We start from the raw sequence: 23,265 nt of genomic DNA, 5'->3' as shown, positions 1-23,265 counted from the left end.
GCAAGGTCTAGCATCACGTACAGACCCAGGTCAAGTTGCAGCCTGTGGCTATCTCGTTAAACGCTTCTATTTCCAATTGGAACAATCTTCTATGTTCAAAACATGTTTCAGTTCAAGAAATAGTTACAGCCCAGTCAGTTGTGGGTCATTAACAGGCACACAGAGACTGAGGGAAAAGTGTCTTTCAATGGCAGTCATGTTTTAGAAGTATATTTACAAATGGCTGAAGGATAAGAGCTGCACATAAGTTCATAGACATTTTTAGGAGAGGAGAGGAGAGGAGAGGAGAGGAGAGGAGAGGAGAGGAGAGGAGAGGAGAGGAGAGGAGAGGAGAGGAGAGGAGAGGAGAGGAGAGGAGAAGAGAGGAGAGGAGAGGAGAGGAGAGGAGAGGAGAGGAGAGGAGAGGAGAGGAGAGGAGAGGAGAGGAGAGGAGTCATTAACTTTATTGGGTTCATTCAAGAACATCACCAGAGGCTTGAAGATTTCTAAACCAAATATCCAATAATGTCATGTTGCCGAGCAACGATACCTCCAAAATGCAATCAAGGGTGTAATGAAACTAAACCTGTTTCTCTCGGCATTTAATCAATCTCCCAACTCGGAGACCAAGAAATGAACGTGATTTTGCCTTTCAAACGTTTAAATTTCAACATTGCTCTCATGTGTGTGATTTGGTTCGATCTGTTCTGCTTGATATAATATGAAACAAACTTGCTTAACACTTAAAATCATCATGCTGCATAGTTATAGATACAGCAAGCTACAAATTTGAGCAGACGAGTATTTATGTTGTTTCAGCTTTTTACACAGGATAAAATGAAATATGGTACTTTTGGCTGTACAAATACTGCCAAAAGAACCTACACAGATTGAAACTGTAACACATCCAGTTTTAATCTGTTTAGTGTAAGTCACATGAGTTACTTTCCCAGCAGCAACCTTCCCCATGTCAAAGTTTGCTGTTTTTTGGTCTCAGTTATTCAAAATCTTTTTTATTTATTTTTATAACTAGTTGTTGTCTCAAAAAATCTATAATGACAAATAATAAACGGAACACTGGCAAGTTTTGATACCCATGTCACACATTTTCTTGAACAGATCAACTGTGGCAGCTTGACTTATCTTAATATCAAACTAGATAAATTACAATATCAGGTACATAGACTGGTTATGGTGGAGCATTTTAAAGCCACATGGTGTTATGGGGATTTCAGCAGATGTTCCAAATTAAAAAAGTACTTAGTAGAAATGTGCCGATCAGGCTTTTTCCTGCCGATTCCGATCACCCATGAGGGCCGATCACTGATATAGATCACCGATACCGATCACATAATTATTATTTTTTTAATCATAAGCACTACATGTTACATTATGTGGAAAAAGGAACCATGAATTCACCTTAATTTAGACAAAAAACGTGTTTTTAATAACTTTTTCCAAGAACAAAACAAAACAGGCATTACTGCTAGTTCTGATTGGCTGTTTCTGACTGAGCGGAGTAATTATGCAGAACAGGGAGGAGATCGATTAGGTTTTCAGAGATTATCTGTCTCATGTTAGGACTGCTAAAGTTTTAATACGTATGTAAAAAAAAAAAAATTAAGTTAGATGCTGCAGCTTTAAGCAGAGGTTCGGTGTGAGAGTCACAACCAGGTGGAGCAGAAGCGGCGCTCCCTCTGTGAAATATTACTACCTGTAGCGCGTAGCAGCGGTTCAACAGCGAGAACAGAACCAGCGTCTTACATCGCAGCTCGACGACTTAAATAATTTTGTGGGTTATTTGTTTAGCTTTTCTGACTGTCTCGCTAATCCGGGTGAGTGTTTATAGCTGTACGCTGCTTTACCTGCTATCTGATCCTCCATATGTATTTTTTTACTGCAGTGAGCCTCAATGTAGCCAAACTCCGTCAAGTATGCCATTGTTTTTATGCCATATTAGATTCGTCGTGTTGATGCATTTTGACGTGCTTCACCCCACGTGCTTCGCCGCAACACGCAAACTTCCCCATTTACTCAGTGTGTTATAATTTCACACCACATGCTTAGTATTTGTTGCTGCGCGTTTGCTCAGAGTGAAGGAAAGAGGAGACCAGCTGCACCGGCAGGCTGCGAAATGAGATGCAAGTGATCGGTTTGTGTGATCGGGAATATGAGACAATGATCGGTGATCACCGATCATACACTTTTTCACGGAAATCGGCCAATTTTGATCGGTGGCCGATCGATAGGCACACCTCTAGTACTTAGACATGCCACTATTGTAACTGTACCAATCATTGAGTCTAGGAGGACGCATACGGTTTTCATGGCTGGATCTGAGTGGTATAGTTATCTAGCATTGCACATAGTGTTCAGACACCATCTTAGTCAGTCCGTTCTGTACGCTGCCATCAAAGTAACTCTGACCTAGTTAGGTGTTTGAAAATGTTCCAGTCAAGTGAAAAAGAACAAGCCTAGACTTTGAAAACGATGCTTATTGGACTCTGCAAATTATGTATTTTGTGAGATAATAGTAGCTCAAATCGTACCTCAGATTTTGTAACTGCAGGCATTTTTATGTTCAAAAAGACACTGAGCAAATCAACTTGAGTAGAACAAGTTGGGATAATAAAAATTGCTCTTATAATGTCTTATCTCCTCTTCAAACAGAGAAACTGAGCAAATGTTTGTGAAAACCATCATGGAATTTGCACATTATCCTCCTGAATGAAGCTGCACCAGAAGCCTGAAATAATCAGACACAGTTTAGGGGAAAGCAAAGGGAGACTTAGCCACTGAGTTTAATCGTTGTCACAGCCACAGTCCATATCTATTTAAGTTTACACGTGTAAGAACATATTTATAGAGTACAGTAAACCTAAATAATCTATTTTAACCTGAAAATAGTACAAAAGGTTCCTAGAGGCTTACTAAAAATGTGCAGTAATTGTGAAACTAGACAATATGGGCAAGAAAGCAGACTTTGTGATTGTGCCACCAATCTTAGCACCCACCGCAGGCGGCATTGTGAAGTCCCATCAAGTAGCAAGCAGCCTCATAAAAATAGTGGCACAGTAGTAATACGGGTTTACAAATTTCACAGCAGCAAAGACATATTCACCTTTCACAGTACGCAGGTGAATTGATTACAATTGACCACAGATTTTAAAGGTCTTTATAAATGAGCAGCACACAACTGTTCTGCAATTTTCGCCACACGTCAGGTGGAGCCGTTAGAATGTAAAGAACCGATTCTGTGAACGGGTTTGGTTTGTATTGGAAGTTTCAGTATCGACTGATTGTAATCTGTGTGGCACAAGTACAAAGACTATTTTACCAGTCAGTTTGAGCCGTGATTCTTGCTTGTCTGTATGTATCCATTATTTTACACAGTGAAATGCAAATGTTACTTTGCACACATTGCAGTTTTTCATGATTGTTGTTCAATATCTTTGCTTTACACAATAAAATAAGCTACTGTTAAAAATGCAGATAGTTCTTCTCGTTCGCTGAGAGCAAATTTCAAAATCAACAAATATCAAACAAATTTTTTTCCAAATTGAACATTTTTAATTATTTCCCAGCAAATGGGGTAAATCTTTCATCCATTCATTTATCCATCCATTAACCAGCTTATCCATGTTGAGTCTCAAAGAAGGGCGATTAGGCATGCCATTGGGCAAGGGATAGGAAGCTGCATCATACTATTGCACTATTGGCAGTAGTTTGGTAGTCATGACAACTTTCGCAAGGAGAATAAGCCACAGAAGGTCATTGCTGAAGAAACTGGACTAAGGCCTCATGCCAGGGTCTTTTTTTAACTTAAAAGACCCAGTAAGTATTTTAAGTTAAACCAAGAGAAATTGAGTAAAAACAAAAAAAAGCTGTTTTCAAATGATTACATTCCTTATGAGGGGTTTAAAGCCACCCAAACCAACCTGACCCTGAGCTATAAAAAAGTGATTGACCGCTACGTCTAATAATCTCCTCAGGAGTTTGGAGTTCAGAATTTTAAAAATGAGAAGTTGTTACTGGTAATAGGTTCATAGCAGTAGAAAGATGTCATTTCAATCATTCAATTGTTCAATTTCAATTATATGCCCAAACTGATATAAAGCTAATCAAACATGAATTGTTTAAGTTCCTATCATCAGCTTTTTTTGGGGGGGATTTGCTGATTATAAGTCAGGATCAGTTTCAATCAATTGTATTTTGCTAATATTTATATAATATTAGTTTAACCAAACTGTTCAATAAACAATTCAAATGATTCCATTCCATACTATACACCCCAAGACATCAGCAGAAAAACTGTCCTTTGTTGTGACTCTATTTTTTTTCTGTGAGCCACTTATTTGGGCCTCAGCTGCACAAGGTCCACATTGAGACTCTTACAGCTGCCAAAATGAGAGAAAAAAACAGAAATATTGAGTATCACTGCTAATCTCCAGCCTCTCCCACAATGATCAGAGGGAAAATTGGTTGTTGGGAATCAAACCGTGTTTGTGCGTACATTAATAGTAGTCTACAAGAGGAAGTGGGTCACACTGTCTCTGGGGAACCAATCTGGTAGCTTGAACCTTTTCTCCAGCACACATGTTTAATAATGGATTGTAAAAATTTTAAAGGGTGTGCTTGTTACAATTTGATAAGGGGGAAATAGTAAAATGAACAAAACGTGTGGACATGCACTACATGTCGTCCATCAAGACCATCAGTACAAGTATTTCAATTCATTTTTAATAGAGTAATTTAGATATATTTCATGGTGGTTTTAGCTGCAGAATATCTTTACAATTAGCTTAAAATGTGTGCAGACCAAACGTCTCTTATGTTAGGTAAGTTAGAATTATATAAAGTATTTCTATTTATTAAATAATGACAGAGAGAATATGTCAGGGACCTATTAATGTCTTCAAAATTAGAAGATCTAGTCTCATCTTTGAAGGATTCTCCCCAAAGACCCGTGGCTTTCCAAGTTAAGGTCAGCAGCTCACCATTCCAACCATAAACAGTGCTGGTGGCATCACCACTACCCTTTCTTCACCCGAGGGTATAAGACATGCTTCTGCAGCTCAGATGACAACAAAGTTGACCATCAAACTATGACTTAAGATGTCCTGGTCCCAAGAGCACAGATGAACAACCTTTTGCTTGTACATCGTGTTTGCTATGAAGACTCCATAATGAGCACAGAAGTTCAATAACAAAGCAACTCGGGTTCATATCGAAGGGGCCATTCGTTCCAAACACACTCTAAAAAAGGGTGGGTAATCGGAACTACTGTTAAGACAACACAAACAGAATTTAATAGAGGAATGATGGCTTAATGAAAGGTATGTTTAATACCTGCTTAAATATTATTTTAAGGTACTTTTTTATCTGGGAAAAGAGTCTCATTGGAAAACATATTCTTATCAATTTAATGTGACTTTAAAGGAGTGTGCACATAATGCCATTTTATAACACAATCAAGTAACTGTTAACTTCAGTTGTTACAAAAAATACTATGCATCAAATATGACCCATAAGAAATTTGACTTAGTAATTTAACACCTTGGAATTAAATGTCTGTCTCTTTAAAAATTCCCACTTATTCTGAAACTCTGCCTTCAGACAGTCATCACAACATCGCTCCACGTTTTTGCTAGCTTTGCACTTACAAGTAGCTGATGTAATGAGCTCAGCAGAGTTCCACCAGATGTTTGCTAATTGCTGCTGGGTAGTCTGAAGGAGCTGAGCGGGGGCGTTGTGGGGGAGGGGGGCCCTGTGATGTGGAAGTTCAGTATCTTGCAAACTGTGCAGCTCTGAAGAAGAGCTGCGACTCAAAGGCGGCGTTCAATCCATCCAGGCGTTTTGCACAGCTTAATGGTTGCCAAAGGAGACTAAAGGATTTATCAAACATGCATGAAACTCCAGATATGTTTTTGATAAGGGAATAACATTATATCAAGATGTAAAGCTTTACATAATACTGCCTCTTTAAAAGAAAAACTAGGATTTTATTTATATTGAGAGCTCCATTATGGTTTTATGTCAAGCAGCACCCCTGGTTTGTACAATGGATTCAAAATGAATCCTCGAGGTTTACATTGCTGATCTTAGTGCTGGGAGTTGTGATTGATAATGGGTGGGGCTGCTTCTCTCTCTCTCTTTCTCCCTTTTCCAGACTGGCTGAGTGAACAGCAAATAAAAGCAGCAGTTCTATCCAGCCGATGTGAAGGAAAGGGTTTCTCACACACTCAGATCTAAAGTGCTTTAAATCCAGTGGATCTAAAGGATCTGAGCAACAAGTTTTACAGCTTAAACTTCTGAATTGCTAGTTAATTTGGAACATGCAAAAACTGTTGGTGTATGTTATTTATTTTACTTTATTTATTTATTTTTACTTTTTACATCAGAAAATCAGGGGTTGCCCTCCTTTCTTAAACTGACCATAGATTTAAAAAAAAAAAGAAATTAAATTCAATTAAAGTGTTATTCTGCGATTCAATTTAAAATCAGGTAGAACAGGTGTGATCTGTTTAAATGTTACATTTTGTTTCTTTAAAGAGGAAAAGGTCCCTCTCATAGCAGTGCAACGCAGCTGTCGAAATAAATAATAAAAATAAAAATAAAAAAAAGCTTCACTCTTGTTAAAACATTTTCTCAAATAGCTCCACGAACTCACTATAATGACATACTATAGCCTAGATTTGACTAAACAGTAACTACAGTGAAAGGCTTTGTGTCACAGAGCCTGACCTGAGTCCGTGTAGCGCGGTCTGGCGAGGTCCCTGAAGTAGTAGATGAAATCCAGACAGTTGTCGTCCTGCACCTCTCCCTTTGAGCACAGGTCGGAGAGCAGCTCCAGCGCCTTTCGACAAATCTCATCCTCTCTTTCTGCAGGCATTGCCTTCCAGCATCCTTCTGACTGCTCCGGCTGATCCTCTTTGCCCCGCACACGAACACGCACCCACTCGGCCAAAAGCGATCGCTCCGTCTCACCAAAGCATCCACCGGCGTAAACACGCGCGACAGAAAAAGAGAAAGATCGCCAAATAGTTCCTGCGCGCTCGGCGCATTCGCGAAATCTGCTGGAAGTCGATTGTATCCAAAGTTGAAGTGAGTTTGAAGGGGAGAGGAGACGCGCAAGGTTTAGGGTGAGGTTTAAGAAGTTTTCATCTATTAAAAAAAAAAAAAAAAAGAATCCGTGTTTTTTTTTTATGTTCACTAGGTATTGCTGTTATGCGCCCTCGTTTTCCTCTGATTGCTTTTTTGTGCTCGTCGCTCAGCGATGCTTCTGAATCACTCCTTCTCCAGGCTTTGGCTGCGCCAGTCAAGGTTCCTCCTGAATGAATGCGCTCCTTTCACCGCGCTCACTTATTTCTCAATGCACTGATACAAAAAAGGCAGACAGGAAATTCAGCCTCCATCAACACTACCTCCTCCTCCTTCACCACCATCACAAAGCCATCCTGAAAACCAGTGTTGAAAAGCCCCAGTCCTTCCTTTTTCAAAGGTGCATCTCAGTGAATCATAACATTTTAGGTTAATTATTTTTCACTAATTCAATTAAAAAAATAAAAATAAAACACATGATAATATTTATTCTGTCAGATTATTTCTGTTGATTAAGGTCAAGGGTCTGCAGCTTTTAGGGGCCAAGAAAAAAATGATGGTAGGAAACCTGTAGCCATTTGTTGAACTACTATTTTCTAATTGTAGGTTTAAAAATGTAACAGATTTTGCCAACATAGAGCTAAAAAGAAATTACAGGTACTTTATGTTGCTCAAATTGATAAAAACCTGTATTAGCAATTTATATTAGCAAATTGTATTTTATATTATAAAATACAGGATTTACAGGTATTATAAAAGATCATTTTAGGCTATTAGTCGTCATTAGGACCTTGTTATAGGTCAGTCCTCTGATAACAAAAGCCCAAAATTTGTTTCTCATAAAATATAATAAATATTAGAATTAATGATAGCGTTACTTTTTATATATAGTGTCCAGCAGATTGTCATACTCCCTCCACAAGATGGATCATGTAAAGTTCTAGGCTGAAGAAGGTGGAGTTTGCAAAGTGCTGTGTTCAAGTTGAGTAGAATGACAAAGTATGGCTAAAAAAGTAAACAGACGATTGGAAAAACTGGAACCTTCAGGAGAAACCAAAGCGAAGCCTATTCAATAGATTGAGATTTACAGTGAATTTACTGCAATTAGATTCAGTGCTTCAAGAGCGCTACCCCACTCTGATGAATCCAGGACAACGTTTAAGACTCACATTTCACATGCATCAAGCCAGTTCAAAACCAGATACAAAAATCTTAACAGGGCTAAGTAACAAAAAAAAAAAGGTCTTGACCATTGCTTGGTGATGCTGAGCAAGTTTTGCGTTTCATCTGGAAGCCGAGGTCACAGAGTCGCAAGGAAGAGCAAAGAGTCACGGGAATCCAAGCACCTGTTTTAAGTCAAAAATCTCTAGTCAGCATGTAAGCACGTGGTAATGAAGTTATTTCGGTATGCACTCCTGGGCAGCACATGTTAAAAATGTAGTAGGGGGCCTAAACACCTGAGAAGGGCCGCATGCATGAGCCTGACCTTTACTGAGCCAAGTAATGAAGGGCAAGAACGACAGATAAATGTCACATTAAAGCCGCAGTAAAGGAAGCTAAGAAAGGTCTCCCTCCTCCTTCTCTGTTTCTTGCTGTGGATGTTTGGCTCTCAACAAAATTGACAGATAACCACAATGAGTTGTTACTGTGGTGTTTATCTGTGTCTTGCAAAAGTTTTCATACTGTTTGAACTTTTTCACATTTAGCAACATTGCATATTAAGAAAGTGAGCTTTTGTTTAATTGTGTCAGATGAGAAAAAGTCAACAAGTTTGCAGCTGGCATAACATTGTGAATTAGAGTTCAGAGCTTCTTCTTAAAGCTTCAAAAACAAACATAACTCCACAAATATCTCTTTATTTTAGCAGGATTTTTGTGATAAACCTTTACAAATAATCGTAAAGTTACACAGAAATGCTACATGATTTTCACTGTTTTGTGTTCAACCCCGTTCCTCTGATGCAGCTAAATAAATTTCAGTTCACACAATTAAGCTAAGTTGCCTAATAAGTGGACAGGGATTTATTATTGTATAAAACAACATAATTTTAGGTCCTCTTCCCAGTTATGTTGATCTGTCACTCAAAGCCCAAGTCAAAAATAAATGTAAGTTTGTTTGTATCATGATAAACAGCTTATGGGGGTGTGAATACTTTTTACAGTCACGTAGGCTGTTGTTTTATAATGTTGAAGAACCAAGTTAGAGCAAGTAGATCTACTCAACCCCTTAATCCTCACCCCCGGAAAATACAATGGAAAAACAGAACACAGGCGTTCCGCTGCATGATAAGGGGTTTTAAAGTAGCTCTTTAAAAGTGATGAAAGATAATTGCAAAATGATTTAAACTCATTTAAACTCGCCTCATATTGTGGAAAAAAAAAGTTAAATAAATTCCTGACAATTCCTCCTGGTGGAAACTCAGAGTTATTGTATTTCATATGTTTTAGCCTGTAGCAACGAGGTCTTGGGTCCAAATCTCATTGGAGGCCATTGTCCTTCAAGATTGGTTGTTCTCCATTTGCTTCAGGTTTTTTTTTCCTAATGTAGTCCTGTTTCCTCTCACAGGTCAAATGCATGCAGATAACTGGTAACTGAAAAGTGTTTTTTTGTGCACAAAAAGAACACAAATTCACCAAATTCACCTGTCTTATGTCTTGCAATGAGATACATCAGATAGATAAACATTTTGGACATAGGTATTGTTTGTACACTTGGTTTTTTGCAAACATTTTCCATTTTGACTTCCTCTTTTGGGTTTTGTAATGTTAGATTTGCAATTTTGTAAATGTAAGGCCAGATTAAAATTATTTTCTAAAGACAAAATAATTTATATCCTGGAGTTGAAGGTGTGTGTGCTTTTTTGACCATGGCTGTGTACTTCTTTCTTTCTGCATTGTACATTAAAAAGCCTTGCTTTAAAACATAAATGTTCCTTCTACTAAAGGGAGCAAAATGACTGCTTGGTTTTGCATCATTGACATTCAAAATAACATGAACTTACTTTAAACATATCTTGAAAAAGATAGTTTAAAAAAAACTGAAGTTTTTAAAAATTCTGTTCTACTTTTTAGAAAAAAACAGATTTTTTTTGTTGGTGTTGGTAATTAAAAATATATATATCTTTAATACATAAAGCATGCACAAATAATTAGGTCAATTTTACAAATTTCTTGTTTGTGGTCTGCAATTAGAAAAAATATTGAGTGACAGAGAGTGATAAAGTGAAACTGCACAACACAAGGTTTTAAATTCCATATTGGACCAAACGGCATCGCAGCTGAATTTAAACTAATTAATTTTCCACATAGAAATAAATGAAATATTCATAAATTAGAGGCTTAAGGGAAAATCATATAGCGGCTCAAAAAAGTCCAAACATCATGTGGCTTTTCCTGTACAACTCAACTGTGAAAATAAGCAGATCAAAAAAGAATAAAAACTTGTAGTAGATTCTGTGCATAAGTCTAAACTTAATATTTGCCCGCCATCTTGCAAAAGTTCTCCCAATCTGTTTCATTGTAAGGACATTTTTTGTCCACTTTTTCCTAGTGATCCCACAGATTTTCTTTCAGACAAAGTCATAAAAAAAAAGAAAACATTTTCCTCTCATGCAGTCATTTTATTTGTTGATTCGGAGACATATTGGACTTACTGTGATGCTGAAGGTTTGGGGTGAAGGTTTTGAACTGTTCATATATTTTCAAAAACTTCTTTGATTTGATAGATAAAATAACATTTAGGACACGGCTCTTCACTTAAAGATTCTGCTGTTTCATACCTTCAAACAAACCGTTTCATACTGATGCAATCAAACCATGCAGTGTCAGCTTGGTGTCCTTATAGTTTATTATTGTCAAGAATTATTGGGATAACTGTTATCAAAACACTATAGTCTAAAGAGTAGCTTAAGAGCATAAAACTTTGTGTTTCAACACTTCCCTATTTCTTTTGGTTTTATGTACATTGAGACTTAAGAAATCTAGTGTATTATGACCCCTCCTGCTGGTAGATGTTCTTTACTTGAATCGTAAAATCCCTTATTGTAAATGAACGAGCAAAATGCTGAGAAATTACTTTAAATCGTCGGAGGCCAAAGCGGGTCCAATATGTCCCCAACAGTGTTTGAATTAGCCGGTCCATCTCACAGCGGACAGCAGGTATGAAGCCATCAAAACTACAAAGGCGCAAAACTGATAAGTTAGTAGCCCTCCTTTTCAAACAGTGACTGAAAATAATTATTTTCCAAGCTCCATTGATAGACTCCATGTTGCGTGCAAGGATGAGTTATTTTTTAATTTGTAAATAATAATGCCACAATTAACACTGGTATTTTTTGTTCCTTTTAAAGCATGCAAGTCCACATTGAAGTATTTAAAAAAAATTTTTTTTACAATTCATATTTGTGCGCCATTGCTGCATGTACCTCCACCTACTGACGCAACTAATGGGTTTTGAGAAGCTTTACGATGATGTTTAACTGACCATACTATGACAAATAAATTTAACCGCAACATGTTTAAAAAGTTGAGCTTGCTGACGCTTTGTTTAAATCTATTCAGCAGTTTAGATAGTGTGGGAGTGTGTGTGGGTGCCTCTCGTACTCCGTTTGTTAGAAACTTGGTGCACATTACGTGTTCATTTCCAAAACTCTTTCCGATTGTGTTTTCTCACAGCATGCAGATGTACAAATCAGTGCACCTGCATGGACCAGTTCTCTCCAGCTGTGTGAGTGCGTGCGCTTCCTGTGAATATGTTTGACTTAGCGTCATTTGGGAGGATACTGCCAGGGCTCGTAGCCAGCAGCCCAGCTGGCTCAGGGGAACTGAAGGCTTCTGTTCAGCCTCCACACCGGTCGCTCTGTTCTTCAGAGCTCTCTTCACAGAGCAGAAGCTGCACACCAACTTCTAGCTGAGGTTAAAGGGGGTTTAGATATCCCCGAGCTCAAACCTGTTCTCGCTAAACATACAAAGATAGATAAGTGTGCTGATACCCTTCAAAAAAAAACAACAGCAAAAAAAGCACAACTTTCCCTGAAAGAACCTGAAACTGAAATAATTTAACCTGAGCTTATGCAATGAAAATGGCACTGACATAAACTATGGTACTCTTCTGAACATTTTTACAGCAATTTCTGCCAACAATTGATCTCTGCACTTCGCAGTGGGTAGAAATGTGCATTTTCCAGCATTTTGACCCTCACTTCCTCAGCAAATTGCTCAAGCTGCCTTGGGATTGAGGTGTCTCTTCTCCTCGCTGCAGTTTCCTAGTCTTTCCTTTGAAATCTAACAGGATTAAGATTTGGTCCCATGGGGGGGATATGAATAAATCAGTTTATACACATTTTTAAATCAGTCCATATACATTTTTACATTTTACCATTCTTGAGCGTTTTTAATTATCTGAGGAAGTGATTGGACAAACTCATTAGGAATACCAGCTCTTCCGTAGGATGTTCCTTTGATTCTGGGCAGGTGGTGGGAGGCAGGAAAACTCCGATAAAAATGACATCACTCTTGGACAATGTTTCTTTTGATATCATTGCATCAGTGGAGAACTCATTGAGTGACAGTCTGTGAAAAAATGAAAACATGAATGTCGCAGTCAGAAAGAGAGGTTGTAGTTCAGCTCTAATGATTTTGGATGGTATCCTTGACTTAATTTTCTATCTATTTTGACATAATTGTCTTTGGAACATTGATGTTTTATTTGGAGGAACAAAACAATGACATCTTGTGGCATGTGGCTTTCTTAGACTTCTAGAATAAAACAATGACGGGGAACCAGTTTGCTAATCATCTTTTTTCACCTGAGGAATGTTCGAACACAAGCGAAACAAACCTGTTCTGCTTTTGGTCTGCTGTCGTTGTACTGTAGCTTCTTTTTAGTGTAGCGTTATAAGTGCAGAATCAAATGATATCATGGTAACTGTTATGAAAACTGTTTATATTTACATTAATAATAAATGCTAAGCTATGTGAAGCTTCCTGCCCCACTGTAGTCAGTTTGGTAAGTCCGTAGCTAGAGTATGCAGAACAGAAAGAACACAGAGAGCCCACAGGATGCCTCAGTCTGAGGTTGTGTTTTTTCTCTGTCCATAACCTGTTGAGGTTGGATTCAGTTCCATGAAGCTTATTCTTTGATAATAATGACAGATTTGGTCAAAGGAGCCTGATGCTGCATGGAGATGGTCTTTTCATCTTTACTTATGGCATGGATATTCTTTCCTATCTTCTTAATCACTCCTCTTTTTTCCTTCCTCTGATTTTGTGTGTTCAGTGTGGCGCAAACAACAATACCACAAAACCCAGTAACATGCTTGTACCACTCAACTAACAAATAATACATTAATGAACAGTCTGATTGACAGATGAAGAACTTCAAGACATCACTTTTGCTAATTTGGCTAAACACCTGTAATCAAAACTGGCAACACCAAATCTGTCCACTGGTAAAATGCACAGTTTCTAGCTTCTTTTGTTTCACGTGCTTTGTGCACATTGGTAAATATATCATAGACTTGCAGAGCAAAATTGAACTTGCATGTTCAGAAGTTGAGATGCAAATCTTCTAGGAAGGAAAAAACAGAAACAAGTTGCACCATGGAGGATTGAAGCAACATAAGTGTGTGGCAAACAAGAATGGATCAGGAAATAAACAGGGCGAACAGACTGACTCCCAAAAAAGACAAAAACTTGGGACTATATATATATACACCCAAAGGCTGACGAGACACAAGCCAGAATGAAAGTAGACGGTAAAGTGAGCAAAGACACACAAGCAGAAGAAACTGAAATTCAAACAGGGATTGTAAACAAAACTGTAAAATAGCGCATTTTTTATTAAACTAACATCAAGGACCAAATGAAAAATTGATTTAATCAAAGAGTTGAAATATTCACCGAAGAGCTTTTTAAAATATTGGAAAGGTAAGAATTTACAACATGTCTCTGCTTGTGCTTTGATTTTGTCAGTCTTGTTTTGATGAAACTGGGCTACACTATGAGGAGGTTGTTAGACGTGTTGCCTCGAGGCAGGCTTGGGTTCGGTACCTACATTATTCACATTACAGTTACATCAAGGGCAATGTAGAGTAATTAGCTACCAAACAGTCCTGAACCGAGGTTGGAGGCCAGCACACTTGGAGAAAAGGAGAAAGGAGAAAATGCAAACTCCATGTAGGAAAGACGAGTAGGATTTGCATCCAGGGGCTACAGACTACAAGGCAACAATGCTAACTGTGCAATCATACAAGGCATCACAAAATGACTTTATAGTAATTTTCACAAACCCAATTAAGGTTGCAGCCACAGATGTCTGAACTTCTGAGGATAAAATGAGCAACTATAAATAACTATAAACTATAAATAACAATAAATGGGGGAGAGTGCAGCATCTTAAACTTCATGTAGGCCAGCTGATGAAATATAGTGTGATACCTCATACATTTTTTGCGTACGATGGCCATTTTAACCAGGACTTTAATTACATTCTCCTAAAATGCATGTGTGAACCATTTTACTTTCTAAAAATAACTTGAGCAAAACTACTCCTTGTTGGTTTATCTACCTTTATTGAGTTTGGGATAACTGTATAAAAGTTAATTTATATTAAACATTTTAGAATCTAGGCACATTGCGTGAAAAGAATGTGTTATACTGAGAAATTTAAATTGATAAAAAGGGATTTTTGGAACTTGTATGAAAATACATGATATTTATTCTTTTATTTTTCTTTTATTTTTATCTTTTCCAGTCATCTGTTGATTTAAAAATAATTTTCAAGGCTTTCTATTCATTATGCATGTCATCTAATGTGGTTAATTCCACTTTTTGTGTCCCATACACAAAACTTTAAAGCTGAACATTGTGCTGAACACTATAAAAGTGACATGCAGTCACTTTTATACAGTGACTGCATGTCAAAAGAATAAAAAAATAAATAAATCAGTACATTTTTGGTTTTGAAGTTGAAAAGGATTCGACTGATGGACTGTTAGAAAACGTTCAAGGGTCTTCTCAGACTACTCTACCTTCAGAGTAAAAAGAAAATTACCTCTTTCTGTTGCATTTTGCTTCCTCACATCTCACCTTCTGCAGTCAAATGCAAAGGCCTTCAAAAACTCACTTGTTTACTCAGTAAACTCCATTCCTGTTCTTCTGTTCCCTCCTGGATTCCCTTTTCCTCCCTTATTCATGGTTAGCCAATAATTCAACAGTTTTGTTTTAACAAACCTGATGATGTGATTGAATGTGAAGAATCTGACTTCAGCTTCAGTATGCTGCTGAATAAGCATGAATTGATGTCTTAACCCTGACCATGTTCGTGAGCAATTTTTATGCATTAAAGCAGCAATAATATGTGCATTCCAGGCACCTGGTGTCATTTAATAGCACTTGGTTTTACTTTCAGATAGCATATGCCTATAATGCTGTGTGTATATGACTTAAAAGAAATTTGACTTTGTAATTTAACGCCTTGAAATTGGGCCTCTGTCTCTTTAAAAAATTTTACTCTTTCTGAAACCGAAACTCCACTTTCAGGAAGTCACTACAACGTTGCTCCTCCATTAGACCTTGTAGCATTAAAAAGTAGCTCATATAATGAGCTCAGCAGATGCACAAATCTGCATCTGCTTATTTCTGCTTTCTAATCTGAAAAAGCTGAGTTCAGAATTTGCGGAGGAAGGAAGACTGCTCTGTGAGGCAGAAGCTTGGAAACTGCAGCTCTGAGGAGGAGTTGTGCCTCGAAGGCGGCGCTCCGTCCATCCAGGCTTTTTGAATATCAGACTTATTGCCACAGGAAATTAAAGGATTGCTTAAGCATGAATGAAAGAATCAAAGCAACACCCCATGTATGCTTTTGATCAGGGAATACAATTCTAACGTGATTTAAAGCTCAAAAAGTCAACGTTACATCATACTACCCCTTTAAGGAAAGAAGCTGATGACTTTAAAATACAAATAAGTACAACAAATGCAAATCACTCTATCTGTTGTCTATGCATCATATAATTATTTTTGGTAAATACCCTAAAATTTACATAAAAGGAGATGTCCTTTTTTTCTATAAAGGTAAGGATTTGCTCAGTTGATGTCACTCATGTGACTCAACCAGTGACGCCTCCTCCTGGTCAGTCAGTGATCCACAGTCTTCTAACCTCCCATTAGTGGCTCGATTTGGCCACAGCTGAGTAAATACTGAATAATATCTAATAAAAAATAAATAAAAAATGAAAACCAAGTGGAGCCAAGTAGGTACTTGGAACATGGAACAGCTTCTGGACACCGTAAAGCATTTTGAACAAAGCTTGTGGACTTCAGGCACAAAAGAGTTGCAAATATATATTTTAAAGATAGGCTGTGGTTGTGTGTCTTGTTTGTTAAACACTCAGGTGTTTCATTTCCACTATGAGAACCAACATCAAATCAGATTAGTTCAGACTTCTGAACAGCTTATGTTTTTTTTCTTCTTTTTTTAGTTGAGTTAAAATTGATTAGTCAGGAATGACTCACACTTTTGTTGGCAAGCATAACAGTCAAACAAAATGACATTCAATTCCTACATTCAACTGCATTAATAAAATCAGCTAACCTTGATGGAAATATTGATTTAAATAAATAAGAGGCATAGATTTTTGCTTTCAACTGTGGAGGAAGAGAGCAAACATCTTTCTGAATGTTTTGGCACATGGGTTCTCAAAAATAACCTGAAAAGGTTGGGCACCTACAGCCACAGAGCGCATTCAGATCTCAACAAGCAGACGGGGAGGAGGGGAAGCACAGTGAGACAGTCATGAAATAAAACCTTAAAACTTTATTCTTTCTATTTCTTTTTGTAAGTGTAAAGGAAATAACAGCATGTTGTCTCAAAATTACACGACAGTTTGGAAAAATATTGATGGAAAACATCAATATGTCGTACGACATCCATTTCTTTTTGCATGGAATCACTCTGTGGTATGCATAAACTTCACATTGTTGCTTTTGTTGACCGGATCTAAAATATAAATATTAGAAAATTACAAATACATAGCTACTTGACATACTACATAATACTGGCGTTTGCAAAACAGCCAGTCAGAAGTGCCATTTATTTTCCTTGCCACTGATTACCTGCATACACCAGGAGCAGAAAAAAAGAAACAGTTTGTTAGCTTCTGTAGTAGTGCTAAGACATTTTCCACTGTGCATATTAAAGCACATTAAAGTATGTTTGGTGTTTGAACTGTTAAAATAGGCAGTTATAAGCATTTTTAGAGGAATCTGAAGGATTTGCAAATTTCAGCTATTCAGCGGTTAACCACATGTGTGGAGTTGTGGATATGTTTTGAGCGGGTTATTTCCTAAAACTTTAAGTATGAAAAGTTAGCTTGATGAGTCTTCTCAGAACTAAGAATTCACTGTTTCTGAAGCCATTTTAATCACAAACACATTTGAGAAATCAACATCGTGTCTGCTTCAAGTATAGTAACGGCCTCATTTTGACAATTGAGAGGATTTCCTGCAGATGATAAAAAAGCAGATTGATCCTTCAGCTCTCCCTCGTTGTGGCTGCCAAACACACTTCCCAGATCAGAAATCATTAGGAACATGATCCCTCGCGGAGAAACACAATCGGAGCGCTGACTGTGTGGTACATACTCACTGCTGTTATGTGCCATCTTCCCCCTTCAGTTCTTCAGCGTGTAATAGAGTAGAGTGCTGTGTACCACATTAATGCTGTTGGTCTGCCATGTAGCATTAAATTATTGATGAGTAAAACGGCACCAAATAAAAACAAGCAAACACTGTTGAACTCAGTAAGGACCGTCAAATCGTGTTGCTTTTACCCATTAGGACATGTTGTTTGTTAGAGATGAAAATGATTGTGTGTGGTCTGAGTCAGCAGTGAGAAGTATTAAAACTAGAGGTTGAATTGAATTATGAAATTTAGGATGGTCAAAAGAAAATGAAATACATTATTTTTGGTTTTGTTGGTTATGTCATATAAAAGCAATCTTATCTGGACAATGCTTAAAAATGCAGGAACTTTAAGTAAATAATGGAAACTATTAAAACAAACTTTTAAGTGTATTAAAAAAAAACATTTTGGAGAGGACATGCCCCACATTTATTCTAATTTATATGGTGAAATTACAAATAATTTAGTCACATCAGGTGCTCTTCACTGGAGGCTCAACATTTTGAAGTAGGTTTTTCCACATTGCCATTGAACCAGAGTGCAAATCCAACACTTTTGTTTCTGTTCCCATTTTGTCATCCGCTGAACTCATCCAGAAGGATTAGAGCATTAGGTCTACCAAATATGTTTTCACAAATCTGTCTAAATCTCCGTTAGAGAGCACTTCTCCTTTGCTGAGATCATCCAACCCATCTCACAGGCGTGTCATTTCAAACGCTGACTAGACAGCATGATTATTGCACAGGTGTGCTTTTTGGCTACTTCATTGAGCTCCTGATTGTGGATGTGTGTGTTAACACCATAGCAAGATCGAAACAGCTGTCAGTGTCATTCAGAAAAAATAAAAAAAAATAGCCGCTTATGATTCTTGTTATGGTCTGGCTCAAGGACAAAATAAAAAAAAAAAATATCTAGCATTGTGCCCCATGATCACATTAACCTTTCTTTTGATATGTTGAATATATAAAGGGGAAACAGAAACAGAGAGCACCGTATGAGTCCCTGATTTGGATTGCAGAAAGAGTTCAAAAAAGGTCAATAGATTGTGTTATTTATGTGTTCCAGATTGTTATTGCTGGCAGGAGAGAAAGAGAGAGATTATCTCATTTAGCACCAATTTACCTGGAGCTCTGAAACACAAGCATGCTAACAGATGCACCAAAAGGTCGCATTGCTAAAAAATACAAATAGAAGTCAGTGGAACAGGTAGAGATGTGCTTCCCGGTATGATACAGTTGACTGTACTCGTGCTCTGTTCAGGGCTCAGTTCTGTGTAGTCTAATATTATCTCTTTACCGAGACCTTTTGGTTTTTCTGCATAACCATTAGACCCATAGAAACCATTAAAGCCTCTTTATTTCAATTTTGCCCTCTGCTAATTTGAACAGTAGCTGTATCCACTCCACATGTACTAGAGCTTTTCCCTGCATCTGTCTGTTCTGCAGTTTAGTCCATCAAAACCTTTAGTTTTTTTTGTTTGTTTTTTACATTCCTTATATTTTGCAAAATGTTATTCTCTGATGTTTCCAATAAGACAATAAAACTTGCATTTAATTGTGTGTCCTTGAAGACTTGTGTGTTAAAAATACAAAAAACAACTTCTGAAATTCCCGGAAAAGCTCGAGCCCGTCTGGACATTTTCTCCAGTGTCTGGCGCACACTGAGAATTGAAAGGTTCTTTTTTATGCCTGAGAGAAATTTTCTAATGTAATCCAGACAGGAATTGAATTAGATTTTCCTATTAGCCATTCCCTGACTCGACCAAGACATCTGCTTTGAATTGCCCTTAATACAATAAAATTATCTCTGAATCTTTTCAGTCGGTTGTCTTCCTTTTCCATCTCCCTTTTAGTGCGGCTCTCCTTTGGGATACTCTTCTTCTCCTGGATGTATTTCTCAATTTCAGGTCTTAGTCCTTCACTGTGTTGATGTAAGGCACTTGTTTTAATATATCACTATATTACTATTTACTGGTTTTTCTAGTTACTGATCACAAATTGAGCACCTCTCTCTTCCTAAAGAGCAAAGATTTTTTTTTTGTGTCACATAAAATACGATTCTCTGCCTGTCTGCCAATAATTTAAAGAAACAGTATTAACAATCGTCTCAAGCCTCTTTGTCTATAAATGATCAAAAAGTGTGGACTGTCTTTTGCTTAATTTGGCAGAAAATTGTAAACAATTTGGTTTATTTTCTCCCGTGAATGACAGTACTCTCACTGAATTGCAGTTCCTTTAAAGTCAACAACAAGTCAGAGAAAAATTATTTGGCTACTTTAATGTTTTAGAGTGTGAGGAAACTGTTTTGCAGAAACACATTAAGCAGAAACATAATGTTTCCTTATCTGGAAAGCACATTCTGAATGCTAACTGAATTTCAACTGTGTGTGGTGAATAGATTTCTTTCATTTTTCCCAAAATGTTGCTGCCAGACCGAGCTAGCTTCTACAGCCACACTCTACTAAATTGGATGTTTTGCACAGACCACTTCTGCACGAACCAGTGAATCAGGCTGTTCCAACATTAACATCATGAATTTGCAAACACACCTGTAATCTGGGGGTTTTGAGAAGAAGTTAAAGACGCCTTTCCTTAGAAACACAAGCACTAATTTTCCCTTTCTGCACTGGTGAAACTAATTGTTTAAAGAGAAGTTTCTGAATGTTTTGCCAATTAAACTGAAGTAGGAAAAGGGAAGTAGCAGTACACCAGATTGAAGGAAGCACTAAAGCTGCAGAGCCGGGTTAAATACAAATGTAAAAGGCATGCAGTCAGAGGAAATGGGCTCCGTTTTAATCACAGTGGAACCCTTACTGCACCCTTCTGAGAAGACGGTGACTCAAATTTGAGACTCTGATTCAAGTTCCAAAAATAAAAGACATCTGACTTGACAAACAGTGGCGACCTATGTGATTTGAACTCTTGATGTGAGACTTGGGTCTTGTTAACAGTTTTTATCTAAGAGAGAAAGAACAGAAGCCGGTGTTTGAGCTACTCACTGCAGCTGCTGTGCATGTTTTACTTTGAAAGGATGTCCTTTCACGCTATGTTCACTTTGAACATTTTTACCATCTAGAATTAAGGACAACATTTTTATTTGGAAAATGGTTTGCCAATATCATTACAACATCTCCAGCTCAGACTGAGAAGTAAACCCCAATTATAATGTAGTGCAGATTATAATGAAAGAGTGGACAATGTGAGCAAAGGTATTTAATTTACATCATTCAGAAATTCAACATTAGCAAGTTTTAATCTGTTATTTTTCTTAGAGCATAATTTCCTGTTTACATTTCTAACAGATTAAATATCACACTTCAGTGGTGCAGAGTTAAAAGTGCTATAGATGAAAAAAAAAGCTTATTTTACTCAGCAGAGAATTTACTTGGACATACCCCCTCAAAGATTTGAGACTTGGACACAGCACACTTGCTTAAGTTGCATTGCCTGCTGGCTGCGTTCACTGAAGGAATCAGAGCATTTGCTCATTACCAGGGTGTGGTTTCCTGTATATTCACAGTGGAATGAACTTGTACTTGCTGCTCATCACTGAGAGTGCTATGATGACCAAGATACAGTATCATCATATGACTCTTGTGCTGCTCTTTGTGTTCAACTATATGCTTCTGTTTGCTTTCCGTTGTCATTTCCATCTGATGATGAACATAAATCATCAGATAAGCATCTTTACAACAAAGGACTGAACATTACATACCACTAAAAGTTGTTACATAATTTAATTATTTTTTTATAAATATAATGTACTTCTCTTGAATCAAGTTGAAGTAACTTTTTCAGTGTGCTGCATGTCTGAAAGTATAAAATGCAGTAAGGGGAACAGAGACGTAAGGAAAATAAGGAGGACTAAGCATGTCTTCAACTTTATACACACCTGCTGTATTTGTTAATGAGATGCATTTCAGTGTGAGCTTTCTGGTAAAATATGGTACAAATAAAAGTCAGGCAATAGCAATATATACACCAAACAATAAGTATCAACATCTAAATTACCCTCTGTAAGTTCAGCTTTAAAATCCAATAGACATACATGGTTAATATTTAACAATACTTGACAACCACTGTAGATCCACAGGACAAACAACCATTCATTTACACACTCACACCTGAGGTTATGGAGACCAGTGAACAGTCATGTTCCTGGATTGTGGGAAAAGGCTGGAGTACCCAGAAAGAACCCATGCGTGCATGGGGAGAACATGCAAACTCTATCCAAAAGATTTGAACCTATCCTGCTGCAAGGCAACAGAGCTACCAACTGCAGCACTGTGAAGTCCATGTGTTTCCCATCAGATTAAAGTATAAGATGTAGCTTTACCTCGCATAGCAGCATGAAGAAGACACGGTTCCATTTCCCACTTAAATTCGACTGGGAAAATAACCTTTTTGTGATAGAAAGCAATCCACTGTTCACACTGTGATTTGCAACTCAGCAAAAAGCTAGGAAAGTCACGCATCAAAGCTCATGGTTGTGTGTGGATGTTCATATGGTACATGGGGTTCTTGTGCATTTGTAAAGTTGAGCTGTGACCTTACCATTCCTACCTTACTGCAGGTATATGGTGTTAAATCTCTTTCACAGTCTCTATGGAAACCTGCAAGATTCTACTGGGTGATGAGATGCATCCTTTTTTTTTTAAAACCTTTCATTCAAAGGCCACTCATTTTGCAAAACATTGCACCTTTGTGCATTGTTGCTATTGTATTCTCCTTATTCATCATCTGATTAGAATCACAGTATTTCACTTTCTAAAGAGGTTTCCCTTCTGTTTGACAATAGGAAAGCTTCCAGCTTTAACAGCTGCATGACACAGTTCTTTTTACTTCACACACATGTATGCAAATTTCTGTGCTTTCACAACCTCTGCTGCAGAGATGTGATTACAGAAGGTGTTGTTCCCAACTTTCTCATATTTTATGAAATGTGAGGTAAAGGAAACCTAGGAAGGTGCATTAGAACTTAGAGTGAATAAAGAATAAAATGGGTGGGACAATAACAGGGATGAACAGAACTGTTTAGTTGCTTACTTCAAATTCTTAATATTTCTGAAGACAGATTTCTAAGTTATTACTCTTTAGAATGAAAATATTCATTAACATGTTGTGAGCACTTCTGCCAGGTGTTCTGTTAGTAATGTCAGAAAATTATCTGCAAATTTTAGCACCGCAGTGTCACAAATTTATGAGAACGATGCTGTGAGCAGAACACTCTCCCAGACAATGTTCGGTTTTTGGGGCTGTCAATAAGGTAGAAAATGCAAAAGTTCATGTTGGGCAGGATATATCTTATGCAAATAACAGCTTAGGGAAATAGTGACATGATGAATGACTTTTAAATGTTCGGTATAGGTCATTTTCTCTCAACACTGACTCTGAGAATTACAGGACTATGAAACAGGATTTTTCTTTTCTGTGACTACTATAGTCTGATAATGGCAGCCTCTCAGAACATTTTTTCATGAGTATTATTAAAGAACATGCTTAATCA

General features: G+C 37.4%; 1 protein-coding gene across 1 annotated transcript in view; it reads right to left on the bottom strand.

Annotated features, from left to right (window-relative positions):
• The window catches only part of syt9b (synaptotagmin IXb), a 35,675-nt gene extending 28,313 nt beyond the window's left edge, over positions 1–7,362 (bottom strand). Inside the window, exon 1 of the mRNA XM_008411700.3 lies at positions 6,724–7,362. Coding sequence (XP_008409922.1) covers positions 6,724–6,871 — 148 coding nt within the window. The 5' untranslated portion in view covers positions 6,872–7,362. The remainder of the gene's footprint in view (positions 1–6,723) is intronic.
• Between the last annotated feature and the right edge of the window lie 15,903 nt (positions 7,363–23,265).

Source organism: Poecilia reticulata, chromosome 6 (genome assembly GCF_904066995.2).
Source record: "Poecilia reticulata chromosome 6, P_reticulata-male-v2, whole genome shotgun sequence".
In the NCBI taxonomy this organism is placed as follows: domain Eukaryota; kingdom Metazoa; phylum Chordata; class Actinopteri; order Cyprinodontiformes; family Poeciliidae; genus Poecilia; species Poecilia reticulata.
The sequence above is the reverse complement of the archived record's forward strand: the minus strand, read 5'-3'. Positions and strand labels throughout refer to the sequence as shown.